Source organism: Eumetopias jubatus, unplaced genomic scaffold (assembly GCF_037043125.1).
Source record: "Eumetopias jubatus isolate StellerSeaLion01/CBP00866 unplaced genomic scaffold, mEumJub1_p1.0 scaffold_4, whole genome shotgun sequence".
Lineage (NCBI taxonomy): Eukaryota > Metazoa > Chordata > Mammalia > Carnivora > Otariidae > Eumetopias > Eumetopias jubatus.
In genome coordinates this window covers 146,784,499-146,801,994 of record NW_028274810.1, presented here as the reverse complement: position 1 = coordinate 146,801,994, position 17,496 = coordinate 146,784,499, and the positions used below count along the sequence as shown (strand labels likewise).

The following is a 17,496-nucleotide window of genomic DNA, read 5'->3' as shown; positions in this document are numbered from 1 at the left end:
TTCCTGCTTTGTCAAAGATTAGTTGACCATAGAGTTGAGGGTCCATTTATGGGTTCCCTATGCTGTTCCATTGATCTATGTGTCTGTTTTTGTGCCAGCACCATAGTGTCTTGATGATTACAGCTTTGTAATAGAGCTTGAAGTCCGGAATTGTGATGCCTCTGGCTTTGGTTTTCTTTTTCAACATTCCTTTGACTATTCGGGGTCTTTTCTGGTTCCCTACAAATTTTAGGATTGTTTGTTCCAGCTCTGTGAAAAATGCCGATGGTATTTTGATAGGGATTGCACTGAATGTGTAGATTGCTTTGAGTAGCATAGACCTTTTAACAATATTTGTTCTTCCAGTCCATGAGCATGGAACATTTTTCCATTTCTTTGTGTCTTCCTCAATTTCTTTCATAAGTGTTCTATAGTTTTCAGAGTACAGATCTTTACAGTTTTGGTTAGGTTTATTCCTAGGTATCTTATGGGTTTTGGTGCAGTTGTAAATGGGATCGATTCCTTGATTTCTCTTTCTGCTGTTTCATTGTTAGTGTATAGAAATGCAACAGACTTCCATGCGTTGATTTTATATCCTGTGACTTTGCTGAATTCCTGTATCATTTCTAGCAATTTTTTGGTACTAAGGAAGCTTTAACAAATTGTTCAGTACCTACTTGGAGGCCTCCAGATGCATGTTTGGTTATACCAGTCTTTGCTAACCCTGAACATTCTAGGATCTAATCTGAAGATTTGGTGATTTCTGCTGCCTTTGTTTTGCCTCATGTGAAAATCAATCTTTGGCATACATCAAAACTTTATGAAGAATTTTAATCAATAATCAGGGACCCAAATTTAAAATTTAGTGATCTGTGTTGATACTAATGCAAATAACTTAGCTAAGGTGTAAAATGAATTACCAGAGGCCCTTTCTGTGTGATGAAGTTTACACATGGACAAGCAATGACAACAAATATATGGCACAATTAGTTTCTTTGCCTGGTGTTTGGGAAGTATCTTATGGAATGTATCAACAGCAAGATGCCTTCTAATTTCCAAAATGTTAAAATAGGAGAAAAATGTGATTCTTATAAGCAAGGAAATCGGTGTTTATCTGGTGAATTTTATAGTAGCACAAAGGAGACACAAAAACATCAGAAAAGTGGTATTTAAATAGCATAATGATTTCTGATTTACTTGACAGTCCAGTTTCCACCCATTGCCCTCCCATAATTATTGATCTTTCATCTCAAAGACATCCTGACTTGAGTGATGATTTATATGGCTACTCTACTTATTGTTCACTCTTGTTGGTGACAATAACAGTGGAAAGTCTCAAGAGAATTGAATAGTTTGATATATAGTATGCCTTAGAAGACATGTAGTAAATTCATATAATCTTCAGAAAAACGCTATTAGATAGGTCTTTCCTTTGTTGAAGAGGATATGAAACTCATTGAATTAAATGGCCCACCGAGAACATATAGCTATGTGACAGAATCAGGACTCCAATCCAGATGTTCAGGGCAAACAAATTCTAGTGAGCTTAATAATAAAATAATAATAATAACAACAACAACAATAGGAATCATCATCATCATCATCATCATCATCATCATTACCTTAATAATAACGCTACCACTTATCCAACAGAGGTTTGTGACAATTGTTTGTTCCATGGAGCACTTTGGCAGTCTCCCACTATGGACATCTTCTCAAATATTTTTTTAATTTAATTTTTTTATTATGTTATGTTAATCACCATATATTACATCATTAGTTTTTGATGTAGTGTTCCATGATTCATTGTTTGCATATAAAATATTTTTAATGCATAGTATTATAAGGATATGAACTTTATTAAAATAGTTTTCAAAATTTTTAAAGTAAATATGATATAGTCATGTTTTTTAAAAATGAATAAAATAAGATCTTGCAGTATTATCTAATTATTACTGTAACTTAAAAGTAGTGATGAACATAAAGATTATTTTGAGATTTCTACAAGTCAAATATGATATGAAAATATCTGTGATTTCTTTTGGTGACAAAGTGACAGGTTCTGCTAACTACTGTGGTTTGTTACTTACATTCATAATTGCAGGAAATTCTAAATTTCAGTTGGAGGTTAATGAAAATGAAGATGCATTTTTTTCCCAATTTAAGTCACAGACTACCTCCAAATTTATGAACCCCCAAAGAATACCAGATTAAGAACTCCTACCTTAGAATAAACCTGCTAAATAACTGTCATTATCCCTACTTTATAAATGAGTACTCTGAAGCCCAGAGTAATTATATAACTTGCCTAAGATCTTTCACCTAATGACCAAGAAATGTGTCAAATAACATTTTCGTGTCTGTACATCACCTCCTCTAACTCCCCGGTGACATTCACAGTTGAAGTGGGAATTGTCGTATCCATCCCACTTTGAGACTGAACTCCCGCAGGATTGTTACCCTAATCACCTGTATCTCCTTCAAACACCAGTGATACCCTGGGGAAGATTGCAGATATCTAAAGAGAAATTTGGCGTGAGGGCTGTGTACCTGACTGCTTTCATTCAACTTGCCTTGAGCATTTCTGATGTTCAGTCTCCCCTCAGTGGTCTTCAGGTGGCTTCCCAGAATGATAATTATTTCCAATGTATTTGGTGCTGTTTTCTACCATAGCTATTTTCCTCTTCTACCCTTAGGTGATTACTGGGGCTGCTTATTACTATTCTCAGATGAGGAAAATTGCTTCTCTATACTTCCCTTAGCTCAATACAGGTACCTACTTGGATAGTTTCTGTAATCGCTGTAATTCCTTAGCCTCCTTTTATCTAAACTATACCTATTAAATTATCTTAACTCTTCTCGAAGCTAAATTGCCTCATCTGTTTATTATTTTTCCTTCATTTTGTCTGAATACTTTAAAACTTACAAAGTATGCAAAGCAATTTTTAAAGCTCTGAGTAGTCCCAGGATGCATTTATTAGTTTCTATAATTGAGTCTTACTGATTACCCTGTGTGTTATTATCCTTATGTTGTACTAAAGCATATCAAACCTTAAGGTTTCTTTTAAAAATTACTTAATATTTGGAAAAATTCTATTTAAACACCCACTTGGCAATTCAGTTGTTATTGTTCATCCTTTTCTTCTCCTATGAATGATAACCATTTTATTTTAGCAAGTCTCAAATGTTGAGGGTTCTCGTCTTTGGTGGTAAAATAATGATGACATAGGGTCTGCTAAAGATGTGTTCAGCCCGTTTTCCCTTGAGAAGGAGCCAGCTTTTGCTGCACAGCTTCCAAAGTAAGAATATCTAATTATTCCATGACTGAAGGAAAATAAGTTTCACTTATATTTAGTTAATGCCATTTTATATTACTGTCACTCTATGTAGTCTTCCTAGAAATATTTTTTTAGCATTTATAATGAATGGTATAAAGCATTTGTATATTTTTAAGAGCCTTGTAAAACACTCACTAAAGATTCAGCTTACAACTCTAGTTGTTGAACCTGAGCTTTCTTTTGACGATTAAGGAAACCAAACCAGAATCTGAAAACCTGCTGTTGCCTCATCACCAACACTAGCAGCCACATCCTCCCCCGCCTCATCTTCACCACCACTCCAGTCGTCCGGAATAGCTTCTAGTTATGTGCTTGCGGTGTGTACAGATACCTATATACATATGTGTGTGTTTGAACACATGAATACAGATATTTATTCGTTCGCTCAACACATGTTGGCTGAGAGCCTTCCAAGTTCCAGGTACTGCTTTAAACTCTGCCCTCGTTTTGCTTCCATTCCAGGCGTCAAGACTGATAAGAAACTGGATAAAGAAGTATAGTGGTATGTTAGATGAAGGAGACAGCTGAGGAGAAAAATAAGATAAGGAACAGAGATAGGGAGTGTGGGGAGGGAGTGGTTTGAGTTTGAGTTGCGGGAGGGCAGGGATGACTCCATCAAAGTGGTCAGTTTGAGTAAAGATCCGAAGAAGACAAAGAAGTGAGCTATGTGGATCTCTGAAAGAGAGCATTCTAGGTAAGGTGAGTGGTTATTGGAAAGGTGCTTCTGGGGGCATGTGTGTGGCATTCAAGGGACAGCAAGGAGCCCATGTGCTTGAAGAGGTACAGGGAAGGAAAAGTAGAAGGACACGAAGTCATCAATGTAAAGGAGTCCAGATCATGTCAGGCCTCAAGAGTGATTTTTCTCTGAGTGAGAGCTAACAGTGGCTTAGACCAGATGTATTTTAAGGAAAGAGCCAACAGGATCTGATGGTGGATTGTATTTAGAGTGTGAGAGAAAGAGGAGCCAAGTGAGACCCCCCAGTTTGAAGCCTGAACTACTTAAACGGGAGGAGTTGGGTAGAGGGGGGCGAGTTAGAGATCAGGAGCTCAGTTTGGGAAATGTTAAGTTTGAGATATCGGACATCCACAAGGAGAGGTCAAGTACACAACCTGGTAAAAGAGTCTAAAGTTCAAGGGAGAGGTCTAAAGATAGGCGTGGTCATAGAATTTTCTCCACATAAATGCTCAGGTAATATAGTGTCCTTGGAGGACCTCTCTCTTCATCTTGGAGATCCTCTGGTCCCCGGGGTCAGCTTTCTCCACAGGCCTCCTCCATCATGAGCCTCATTGAGAGTCACTATCTCTGAGCTGTTCTCTTCCTACTGCTGATGTCTCTGTGTCTCCTCTCCTTCCGTGCTGGCCACTGCAGCCACCAGACCCTACAAGCCATTGGGTATACCACCATTCCATTCAACAAATCAGTTGATTTTGTGGGATAGGGATGTTTTTGTGGCTAATTTGTTCAACCTTCTTTGGGTCCAATTCGGTATTCTTAGACAAATTGAGACTTCTTCAATCATAAAACCAAATAACTGGTAGCTCTTTTCCCCAAATTATTCCTGGCCAAGATTATTTCTTCCATTCTTTTAGCGAAGAATTCTGGGAATTCAACTAAGCAAGTACCTGGGCATTTCAGCAAATACCAAGGTGCTTTATGAGAATGGTTTTGGCTTGGCTCATAGTTATAATCCTTAACCCACTTTAGCAGGGGTGGGATGACTTAACACCCCGGCAATATTACAAATCAGACGCTTTAATTTTTTAAATAATAAAATTCCAATTCTCCCACTTATCCACATTGTATATAAACATATGAGCCTTCTTTGAAGCAGTAATATAGAATATTCATTCATTCAACAAATATTTGTTGAGCACCTGTTATGTGTTCTTGGTGCTGTTTCAGGCCCCCTGTCATTAGGGAGCCTACCTGCTTCCAAATATCACACAGAACATACTTGTACTAAAAAAGTATTTATTGTTTATCTGAACTTCAGATTGAACTGGTATTCTGTATTTTATCTGGTCACTGAGGCTGTAGTCATCTGCAGAGAGCAGCTTGCCTGGGCTGGATAGCTGCACTTATTTGTATGGGAGTGGGGGCTGGCTCTCAGCTAGGCTGCTTTCTCCATATGCTACCTCAGCTTCAAGGAGACTTGCCCAACCTTCTTTACATAATCAGTCTCAGGGCAGCAAAAAAGTCAAGGTGGCAACTGTAAGGCTTCTTATGGCCCATGCTCTGAAGTCACAAGGGGTCACGTTTGCCAGTCTATTGGCCAAAGAAAGGCTCAGGGCCAGTTCAGAATCAGAGGGTGAGGAAAGAGATTGTGCTTCTTGATGAAAGGAGTGTCAAATTCACACTGAAATTGGACATATATACAGGAAAGGGAAGGATTTATAGCCATTAAATAGTCTACCACAAGTAGTAAATGCCAAAGAAAAATCCCTGCCATCAGGAACCGAATGTTATTCCAGGAAGGGACAATGAAGATAAATACTTATCACTGATACAAAAGAGAAACATAAAACAGAATAAGAGGTTAGGACGTGTTGTCAGGGATGTTGTGGGAGGTCTTCTTTTGTCTAAGGTGGTCAGGAAGACTTCCTAAGAAGAGGACATTAGGAGAAGGAAGGAAAAAATGAAGAGGGGCGGAAATCGGAGGGAGAGATGAACCATGAGAGACTATGGACTCTGAGAAACAAACCGAGGGTTCTAGAGGGGAGGGGTGTGGGGGGCATGGGTTAGCCCGGTGATGGGTATTAAGGAGGGCACGTACTGCATGGAGCACTGGGTGTTATATGAAAACAATGAATCGTGGATCACTACATCAGAAACTAATGATGTATTGTATGGTGACTAACATAACATAATAAAATTTAAAAAATAAATAAATAAAACCATGAGGCTGATGAGAGCACCAGCAGAGTGAGTGTATGTAGAGAAAAGTAGAAGCCTTCAGGCTGTTTTTTGACCACCCCCAATGTCTAGAGATCATGGAGATGAGAAAAGCAGCCAAGGAAAATGAGGAGTATCCAGTGAGGCATGAGGAGAGCCAAGCATTTGAGGTCCCAAAAGCCAAGGGAAGAAATCATTTATAGGAGTAAGCAAGTGTCAAATTCAGCTCCATCAAATATTTGCAATTTAATGCTCACTAGTGATTTCGACCTTGAGTATTTTTGCTAACTACTACAAAAATTCTAGGAAGGACAATTGTTATTTGAGAGTGGGATACTCTGTAGAACATGTTTATATCCATTCTTTTAGAGATTGCCTAAGCTCTGCTTCTCTCTTAGAAAGCTACATATCAGGACAACATTATTTGGATACTTAAAACAGTATCATTCACTCATTTATTAGTTTGACAAGTATTATTAGATGCCTCTTGGCTAAGCCCTGGAGGTACACTAATGAACTAATAACAAGATCCCTGTACTGGGAGAACTTTCAATTGAGGGGCTTTACTCAGGCCAAACATCACCTCCTCTACCAGTCTCTCCCCAGTTTTTTCCAGTAGTAACCCTCCCTTCTTTATACATGTCTCTTTCATAAAACTCAACACATTTAATAGAACAGCCAGTTATTGCCTCTGCTGGGAAACTCTGCCCTCTCGTAAGGAAGCAAGCCTACCTTTGTCATCTTTATGTACAAATTCCTTCATAGGTATGTTGGCAGTAAGGTCTATTATTAAATCCAGGAAACATTTGCAAGAGAAAGGGAGCACTCTTAATAATCATATCAAGAAAAAGGGTATAAACTGGGACCGCCCGTGGCAAACAGGGATGTATGGTTACCCTCTGCCCTGTTACTGTCTCAATAACTATTGAATAAAGACTGTATACTCCTGAAGAAACACCTTTCCTGAAATATGGCTTAATATTTTGCTTTTTGCTTTAATTGAGGATCAATATGTAGGAAATCCTATTAGGAAAAGTGTTTCTGCCTGTTTTGTAAAATTGTTATTGGAGACTCTGTTAGTTTGTTCAATGTTCCTCATATAAGGAACCACATAATAATTTGTCTTAGAATTGAACGCTGGAGAAATGGTTGCTTTTTTCAAGGAACTGCTTTCTTTTCCTAGATAATGAGAGCTCTGCGATACATCATTCTTCCCCGTTACCCTGCCAGCATGAACTAGAGCTAAATTATATCCTCAAATTGCTGATAGGGTATCATGTCAGATTTCCCAGTTGTGACTTTCTTTTTCCTCAGACATTTTTGAGCACCCACTATGCACTGAGCCTTGTTATTTAAGCCAGCAGTATGGCAGAGATCCACACAAATGTAATATTTGCCTTCATGGCATTTTCTTGGTTCTAGAGAGTTTGAATACTTTTAAAATATGGTATTAGGATGTTTTCTTATAGGAAGTCTTTAATCCTTTCTGGAGAAGGTAGGTATTAAAAACAAATTGGGGCACCTGGGTAGCTCAGTCAGTTAAGCATCTGACTCTTGATTGCCACTCAGGTCATGATCTCAGGGTCCAGGGATCCAGCCCTACATCGGGCTCCACACTCAGTGGGGAGTCTGCTTAAGACTCTCTCTCCCTTTCTCTCCGCCCCTCCCCTCGCTCGTGCTCTCTCTCTCTCTCTCTCTCTCTCTTTCTCAAATAAATAAACCTAAAAAATCTAATAAAGTGCAATAACCCACCACATTAGATAGGGGTGTGGTGTGTTAGGAATGGAAGGCAAGAGGAGAGAAAAGATAGGGCATGAAGTCCCTTGAGTAGACCAACAGCTGTGAAGCTCATATTTGTATATTACTGTTTTCTTGTGAGGTTTGAGACACGCTATTATGCTTTTGAGAAAGAAAAAAAGGCATACTTATGAAAATAAAATTACTTCTAAAACTGTAGTTAGTTAGCATCTTTACTATTAGTAAAGACTGCTTGATCAAATAAAGCATATGAGGATATTGTCATAATCCAGAAATGCTGTAAGTGCTTGTTGACAGGCTGTAGAGAAAGTGGAACTAATGATTGTGTTTTAATACAATACACCCTAGGATTGAATGAATATTTGTGTTCTAGAATACAGTCTATTCTTGCGGGACAAGAAAATAAATACTGTATTTTTTAAACAAATAACTTGTCTACTTTCAAGAAGATGAACTCAGCTATTATTCTTAGAGAAAGTCTTAAAGAAGCTGCTGTAGTCTTCCCAGCCCGAAGAAGGAGGTTAGAAGTCGACTGGAAAGCACTGTCTTGGCTGGTAAACACCACCATCAAAACCAAGAAACATGTCTTTATGTTGATTTAGCATGTAACCGTGTTGAAGAAGAAAGGTCAGCTGACGGAAGGCTTCCTCATTTGGGCAGTTAAGTTCTTCCGTTTGAACCTGCAGAAGAGTGGGAGTGTGGTGGGTACAAGAGGAGAAACGGACAGGGCAATGCCATGAGAAAGAGGGGTGGAGGACAGAGAATGAAAAAGGCGGAGAAGGCTGCTTCCACAAAGCTGGCCGTGTTGGACATTTCTCTTCTACAACTGCATGTTGAAATGTATATAAAACTGGTAGCAGGAAACCCTTGACCAATGTATTATATTAAAAGAATCAGGACGCCTATGTGGCTCAGTTGGTTGGACGTTTGCCTTCGGCTCAGGTCAGGTCCCAGGGTCCTGGGATCGAGCCCCACATCGGGCTCTCTGCTCCGCGGGAAGCCTGCTTCTCCCTCTGCCTGCTGCCCCCCCCCCCCCGCTTGTGTTCTCTCTCTCTCTGATAAATAAATAAATAAATAAAATATTTTAATAAAAGAATCAAAATTTTTTTGTGGAGATCTTGAGTCCCACTGCTTCTGAGTATTGATTATGTTGCTTCAACAAGCAGGAATAAAATTAAAAACTGAGATTGACATTAACTTGCCATGGAAGCTTTTTTAAGTCTATCTACTGAATACTCTAGATAATGCATTCTTTTTATTCCCAAAGGAAATGTGAATATAATAGTCATATTTCCTCTATAAGAAATTTGTATTTCTTTTAGCCTGTGTTTGTGCCTTATATCCAGCCTTCCCACTCACTGTTGTTACCATAGTGACATTTATGGAGGGATCATGTGTTTTCAGTAACTTTAAAGGCCATCTATGGACCTTAACCAGCTCAAAAGGAGAATTCACTGAGATCTGGTGTGCTTCAGATGACATTGTAAAAATTGGATTGCCTGAAAACGCAGGTTCCTCTCACAACAGAATTCTTCTGTGCATACCCAGAGAATGATAGGGTTGGAGAGGGATCTTCAGACCATCTCCAGGCAGAATGGTGGCTAAACCACAATAGGTGTCTGCAACTTGAGGAGTAATATAACTTACCCAAGAGTGCCCATTTCCCCAGGCTGCAGCCAGTTTCGCTGCCAAATAAAAATAACCTACAGCCTTCCACCTTGTCATCATACCTTTCCTGGTTCTCTCTCGGGTACTCAAGGATGTTCAAAACTGAATACAAGCGACCATCAGAAATAAAAAGCTGAACTTCAGGGTAGATCTGACCAGAAAGTCAAACCTGTTCTTGGCTCTGCACAGTAGAGAGAAATCTTTTTACTTGCTGTCTCATCACGACAGCTTTTTGAGTGGAAGTTCTATGAAGAAACCCCGGCTCCAGCTCCACCCTGTGAACTGGGGATTCCAAAGTCACTGGCACCACTGGAAAAGACAACTGCAACAACTCAGCACATAGTATCATAAGATGGTGTGCTTCTGAGAACTTGTTTTGAGCCATCCACCTGACCAAACAGCATCACCACCATCATCTATAAAATATTAACTTTATGGGGCAGGAAAGTAGTACTGAGATGTACTAGCCTCTGTCAGGATGGAGTTTACTTCTTTGAAGATTCAACTGAGGAGGCTACATGACGAATTTGAATAATTAGGAGTCTCTTTTTTTTCTTCATTTGATTTTGGGATTGCAGTGTCACTTTAGGTAAAAACCGAAGACATGTCACCTAGGTTATGAGAAAATAAAAGCTTTAAACAAAGAAGAAGCCAAATTTGGGGAGAGAGGAGATGTTGTTGAACTTGAGTCTGTATTTCTGAAGAAGACTCTCCTGGAATTTTACAAAATCAAAGTACAGAAACATCATCTTTGTGTTTATATTAGGGAGTAAGCATTTTAAAGCATGTGATATGTATTTTAAACATTTTTCTTCTTTTTAATCTTTCATTGCACCCGAAGAATGCTAATAGTTACCAAGTTGTTCTTTGGCAGAGTAACCTGACCCTCCCAGAACACAGAAAAGGAAAGAAGTGTGATAGGGTGTGATTGTAGCACAAGACAAAGTTGAGTCCTCAACCCTGAGCAGATACTACCTAATCCAATGTTGCTGACCCAGGTTACCCGGGAACAGTTCTCTTCGTTGCATTATGTACATTATAGGCAATGAAAGACCGTTTCCATGGCTCCTTATAAAGAGATTTTTCTCTTTATTACGAGAGCAAAGTGGGGGCTTACAGATACTGTCTGAACTTATCTTTGAGCGGCTCAGCCTCCTCATCTATATGCCATGGTTTCCTTCAGTTGGTGCTGGTTATCTCAGGAATAAAGTATTCAGTCTCTAGAAGCAGGTTTCTTCCTACACCCCAAAAACAGGAGGATGAATATCGTGTTACATGTGCTAAGATGGTTGAGCATCACTAGCTACAATCAGCTTTTCAAATCTACACTGAGTGCATCCCCAGCAACTCATGGCGTAGTAAGGAACACGGATGTTTGTAAGGACACATTCCTGAGAGGCAGCAGTTCTAACAGCCCAGTGACCTGGCTTACTCATTCCGGTTTCTTTGTGCAGAGGCATTTTGTTTTCCCAAGTCCTTCACCATGTGCTAACAATTAGACAATGACTCCATAAATGAGTGTCATGGTCAGTGGGTGGTGTGTTTTCTTAGTCCTTTATTGAAAACATATGGAGATATTTATATATAAATAGAAAACAAGAGAATGCTGCCATCATGTTAGCAGCAGCTAATAAAATTCTACATGAATAGAAATTAAACATATATCTACCTACGCCAGAATTCTGGTTTACTGACATCTGCACATCCTGTCTAATTCAGCTTGAAAGGATGTTTTATTATTTTAGGTTTTGTATTCCTAGTTGGAAGGAAATTGTGGGGCAAGAATTGTTTTTTGCTTTTGTTTTTTGCTTTTGTTTTGTTTACTCCTCCCTTTGCCTAATCAAATTACTTTATTAGCAAGGATGATAAATTCTGCCCAAGTAGACCTTGCATTATGATCATGAAAAATCATTTTAAATGCTATACATTTAACTACAGTCCCTGTATTTTAAAATTAAAAGTGAGGACTTATGGCCTGACAGTTGGGAGAAAGTGTCAGCAGACAGGGTAGTGGAGGGCTCGAGAGCTCCGGCTTCGGGAGGCAGACCTCTCTGCATTTGCCTTCTGGCTGCTCTACTTACTAACAGGGTAACTTGGGGAATGTTACATAATGTTACCAAACCTCCATTGCTTCATCTGTGAAACGAGAACTATAATCGCACTTGTCTCATAGAATGTGAGCATTACAAAGGATAAGCTGAAAAGCCTTTCACACAATGCCTGGCCCATAGGCAGCCCTGCAGAAATGCCTCCTATCATCACTGTAAGCAGCTAACTGAATGTTTTACGTGAAGGCCATCCTTAGAAGTTTGAAAGGTCCAGATGCTTCGTAAAACCAGTAAGGACAACCTTATTAAGTGCTAATTTGCACCAGGCTTTACAATGAACTCTTTCTTACAACTCTGTGAACTGCTGTCATTATCATACCCATTTCATAGAAGAAGAAACTGAGAGGTTACATAGACTGCATGAAGACACACAGCCAACGATTGATTAATCTGAGGATCAAACCCAGTCTGAATAATTGTAAAGCCCATACTCTTTATCTCTCTGCTAAACTGGCTGCCACACATACCTTAAAAAGCTTCTTTATATATATCATTCTCTATGTTCCTAGCAACATCCTGGGACATTGTACAGAAGCATTCACAAACTATGGAGCCCCCTTTTCCTAGGACATCTGCTCATTTGCAATTTAAGAGAGCCAAGAAGTCCTTAATGCACATTTTGTGAGGGGCCCTGGCAAGTTCAACTCATGCAACCACTTTCACTTTGGCCCACAGAGGTCTTTCCTTTGAAGGTGCTCAAAGCTCCATGTGCCCAGGCTCATTATTCAAGCTTTGGAAAAGAGCGTTTGTCCTACTCTACAAGATGGAGAAGCTAGAAGCCAAGCTGACATGACTTGGGGACAGAAGGAGAAAGCCATCCCCCTTGGTAGCCCAGCATAGAATAGAATAGAATAGAATAGAATAGAATAGAATAGAATAGAATAGAATAGAATAGAGTGGGTCCAGGTCTATATCCACCTTCCCAGGCTGCTCAAGTGTTGGGTCTGACAGCCAAACTGCTACCTAGCCCCACTTTAATCTAAATAGTGCAAGACTTAGGAGTGCTTTGTCCAATTTTCTTATTGGAAAAATGGGATCTGCCTGCAGTATGGGAACGCTCCCATATAAGATCATCCAATTTTGTTTTCATTTGCAGATTATTGTGATGTTTCTATTCTCCTTTTTATAGGAGATCGAGTTTGGGGTGGGGAGCAGCAGGGCATATAAAGGGAGAAGGTTAGGACTGCCAAATGACATGTCAGCTTCCTGACCTGGCGTCCGTGTGCTAGTTACACGAGCCCTAAATGTGTGAGACATCAATGCAAATATTTTGCATATCATTAGCTCGAATGATGTTGCTGTTGTGCAATAGCCACAGCTGAAAGCTGAGATGACACTTTTTATTATAAATGCCTCAGGTCTTTCTCTGAAAATCACCATGAAGACAGAAATCCCTTGGAAGTGAGAGTGGAAATATGAGAAGACTTCTGCTTTGTTAACTTTCTCAGTCATTAACGATAGCAGCAACGTGTTTGTATCCCAGGGCCCCCCTGTGGGTCCAATAAATGCCGGCAACATCCTCCTTTAGAATCCAGCACTGTTCTTGTCCTTGTGACAACAGTACACTTCCATGGCAAGTTAGGAAATCATTGTAAAAGGGAATCTGTTCTAGAAAAAAAACCAAAAAAACAAAAACCCACACCCCTCAAATTGTTACATAAGTGAAAAATCATTTGAATTCATAACAAGCTTTACTTATCACTCCATCCGATGCTAGCGATGGCAGCGTGGAGTCGGAGAAAGCAGAGGATTCCAGACTCAGCTCTACCATTTGCCAGCTGTGTGACTTTAAGCAAATCACTTGACCTCTCTAATCCTCAGTTCCTTTTCTGTAAAACAGCAATAACCATAAAGCTGCTTTGTCTACTTTATGGGTTATGGAAGCAGATAAAAGGAGATTGCAAATGTGAAACCGCTCTGGAAGCTCTGTACAAATGTTATTATTGACTTTCACTAGGTGAGTAATAAGGAATGACTAGCAGTGCCGTCCAATGATAACATGGGAATAACTCAACCAGGTAGTTGGTAGTTGGTAGTTGATCAGTCTTGGAGAAGTGAATGGCTCCTGGGAAACAGATAGTTAGGCCAATGGTAAGGGCTTTAAACTTGTGAGTCCAGGGCTATGTGGCAATTTAATTGTACAGCCTGGCCGACAGCCTCTCATATTCTAAGCTCTTGCAGTGACAATGTGGGCTATGTGAAATCACTGCATGCTTTCTTAGCAGACTTTATTTGGAAAGAGTTTACAAACTAGTGGCCTGACAGAATTGCCAGGGTTTTAAGTGCTATGGCCGTACAGCAGACAGAGCAGTGTTTCATGTGTTGTGCTATTACCTCCCTCCCTGGAGATTCAACAGATGGAGCAACATCAGAAACCCAAGGCAAACCTGTCCGTTTGATGCCCAGAAGCTTCAGCAGAACTCAGGATTAAAATAAGATCAAATACCTATTTAGAGGAAAGAGGTACAGATAAATAGGTCCTCAGGGCATACCTTCTTTTGTCTGAGCTTGACGAACACTATCTGGAGATACCTACCACGTAGGAGGCATCGTATCCCAGTGCACACTAGGCATTTGAGAAAACTGGTTGAAAGGCTATGATTGCTAGTAGAAAATAATTGAGTAACACCAACATGAGGCTTTATATTTCCTTTGATTATATTTTTTAAATCCTTCCAAGTCAACTTGAGTTTGGCAAATTCCAGAATGAGTAATTGTGCATCGCAGAATGCTTAGATAATATGCAGACCAGACCCTAGGTCAGGCAGAGTGGCCTGTGTTTTGGCAAGAACTGCCGAGGAGATATTGTTGTTTGATAGTTCCCAAGGAGAAGGCAAAGAAGCAACAGATAACGAACCAAACACTTTTCTCTTTTGTTTAGGCAAATATTTCCAACTACAGCCTGGTGATGGAGTCTGATCAGGGAACCTTCTTACCCTCTGGGCTGCAGTTCACTGGCAGTGAAAAGGCCAGGGCCATCATGGAGGAGGTCATGAGCCTGCTGCAGCCGGTCAATATCACACAGGTCTTTAGGGCTGGAGAAGGGACAGACATTAACTTCTGGATCCAAGCTGGAGTGCCTGGTAAGACCAAAAAATGAAGTCGGTGTTCTTTAGGTACTGCTACTGATTTAAATCAAGGTGCTATTCAAACATGCCACAGCAATACCAATAGGCCAGTTAGTACATGGAAACTCTAAGCTTTTGTCTATAAAGTATAATCTGATGATTTCCAGACTTGGAATACTAATATTCATTTGCGTTTGTTCACCTATATGTCTTCTTTTTCTAAATTATAAGTTCCTCACTCCCAGAAATTCTGCTTTAATGATTCTGGCATAGGACCTACAAATCTATTTTTGTTTTTGCTTATTTTTTTAAACAGGTATCTAAATGGTGATCTCATGACCAAAATTTGAGAACTAGAATACAAGGCAATTATTACTACTGCTAATGCTTCTAGTTTTGGTTCTCTGCTAGGAAATCTTCTCTGACCCAAATAATTTCCAACCCAAATACCATGGTATCTGAAATTTTACCAGTAGAGCTTTATTCTTTGAGGGTTGGGTGCTTCCTACTAATCATTTTTTTTCTTAATGCAGACTCTTATATGAGGTTAGACTAAACTAATTTTCCCTGATCAGTGATTTATTAGGTTGATATTTTTAAGACAAGTCCTGGGCAGGAGTGAACTTACGGAACAGGAGTGGGCCTCAGGAGGTCACAGGACTACAAAGTAGAATAATCTTAGAGAGACAAACTTATACTATTCTTCACAAATTTGCCCTAGACTGGCCATGAGAAAGGGTTATTGATGATAGTAAGCATCTCTGACCTGAAGTTCCCTCATTATATCCATAATTCAAAAGCACTGTTAAAGGATCTATTTGCAGATTTTTCTGTATTTATATTATGCCAATAGGAAGTCTACCTTTTCAGTAGTTTTAATATTACTGTTTCCAGAACCATTTCTGTGGCTACAAAACATTTTACAGGTTAAAAAGAAAAGCATCTCTCTGTAGATCCACCCACTCCATTTCCCCCAGCATACAAAGTAGATTTCACCAATAGCATACTGCATGGATTTAAGATTTTTAAAAAGTTTATTCTTGAGATATCGTAGATTTTTTAAAGAATATTTTAGGTTTTAAGTTTTATAATAATCTTTCGTAAGTAAAAATAGAAGGAGCTTTCCTTTATTCTAATACAAGGACCTAGATTCTCTTCAATGGTGTGTGTATATTATACCCATATTTTCAAATATCTTAAAACAGCATTTGCATTTATGATGCTATGCATCATCTGGACAGATCTGAGACTCCGTCCATATCTGTCATTTTCAATCATGATCAAGGTCTATGGGAAGGGAATTCGCCCTTTTAAGTTGTGTGGACGAATTTGTTTGAATTCTAGATTTTTCCTGAGCCTTCATTTTTTCAATAGGAGTCTTCTTAAATATTGAGAAAACCTGAGTTAGTTTGCGGGGTGGTAGCTATGAGGAGAAGACTGACAGACTGTGGGTGAACTGGAGTGGAGAAGGGGGGCACAGAGGAGGAGCTGAAACCAAAAACACAAGTAGAACAAAGAAACTGGTACTCGCTGCTCCCAGGGATTGTGAGCTTTTGTTGCATTGGATAGTTGAGAATTTGCTCGAGCTTTATTCCTTCCATGTAGATAGTCATAAGAATGGTTCTCTTTGGAATTAGCAGGTTGATTTGATTGTCTTCACAAAGGTAAGGAGGCCTTTCCCCTCTTGCTAAGGTGAGGTCAAATCTGATCACCAACTAATGGAGTGGAGTGGGGAATTTGAGTCCCATTATGGTTTCTTGAGAATTAATACAAGTTACAATTTATTGAGTTCCTGTTAACTGATCAGGCACTCTGTGAGGCTTTTGCAGATACTCTTTTTTTATCCATACAACCATCCTAAGAGGAAGGTACAATTATCCCTGTTTTGCACTTGAAGAATCGGATTCAGAGGGACTAAATAACTTTGCAGAGGCTATCCTGCTCTTAAGGGCAGAAGAAGTTACCCTGAGAACAGGCCACTTTGTTTTCAAGGCTGGTGGCCCTTTTCCCACAATGTGCAACAACACAGGGGAGTCTGGAATGCTGAGATGGTCTTCCAAATCTATTGCAGTGTCTGAAATGTTTGTCTTACTCAGCTCTTGCTTATGCAAAGGATTTCAGTACATTCCTGCTCCAGAAAAATTTACCCCTGGGGAAAGGAGTTTGTTATTGTAAATAACTACTTATTTCTTCTCACATTCTTTATTCCACTCCCCTCTGTACCTCTGTAGATCAGGAACGTTTGTAAAAAGTCAGTGGTTCATTTAGACTGCAGCTAATGTTTCTTGGAATTCTTTTTAATTTCTTTAGAATACTATAAGATGGAACCAAATTATTGCTCTCTTCCCCTATTACCATTGAGCTATCTTTTGATATTTCAAATGTGGGCTATTTCTGGAAGAAATAACGGAACTGCTTATGTTGTATCTCCTGTTACCTATTGAAAATTTCAGGAACTTTAGAAAAAGGTGAAGAACCATAGTTAAACAGAAAAAGAAAATAAAAATAGGCCAGCTGTATACCCTGTGTTCCTGAAAACCGGCATGTTGTAGTAACTTAAACATAAAGTTGGAATGCTAAATACTAATTAAGTTGTGATTTACATAACTGCTCACCTAACTTTTCAAAAATTAATGAGAAATAATATTCCCAAACGAAAACACCAGACCTTTCTTCTTTCTCTT

The 17,496-nt window shown here is 39.3% G+C and overlaps 1 protein-coding gene across 4 annotated transcripts in view; it reads left to right on the top strand.

The window, feature by feature from the left end:
• Positions 1-17,496, top strand: part of CPQ (carboxypeptidase Q) — a 448,443-nt gene that overhangs the window by 365,385 nt on the left and 65,562 nt on the right. For all 4 annotated transcript variants that reach the window (XM_028112909.2, XM_028112923.2, XM_028112924.2 and 1 more), the window contains exon 7: positions 14,626-14,827. In XM_028112909.2, the coding sequence (XP_027968710.1) occupies positions 14,626-14,827 (202 nt within the window). The remainder of the gene's footprint in view (positions 1-14,625; positions 14,828-17,496) is intronic.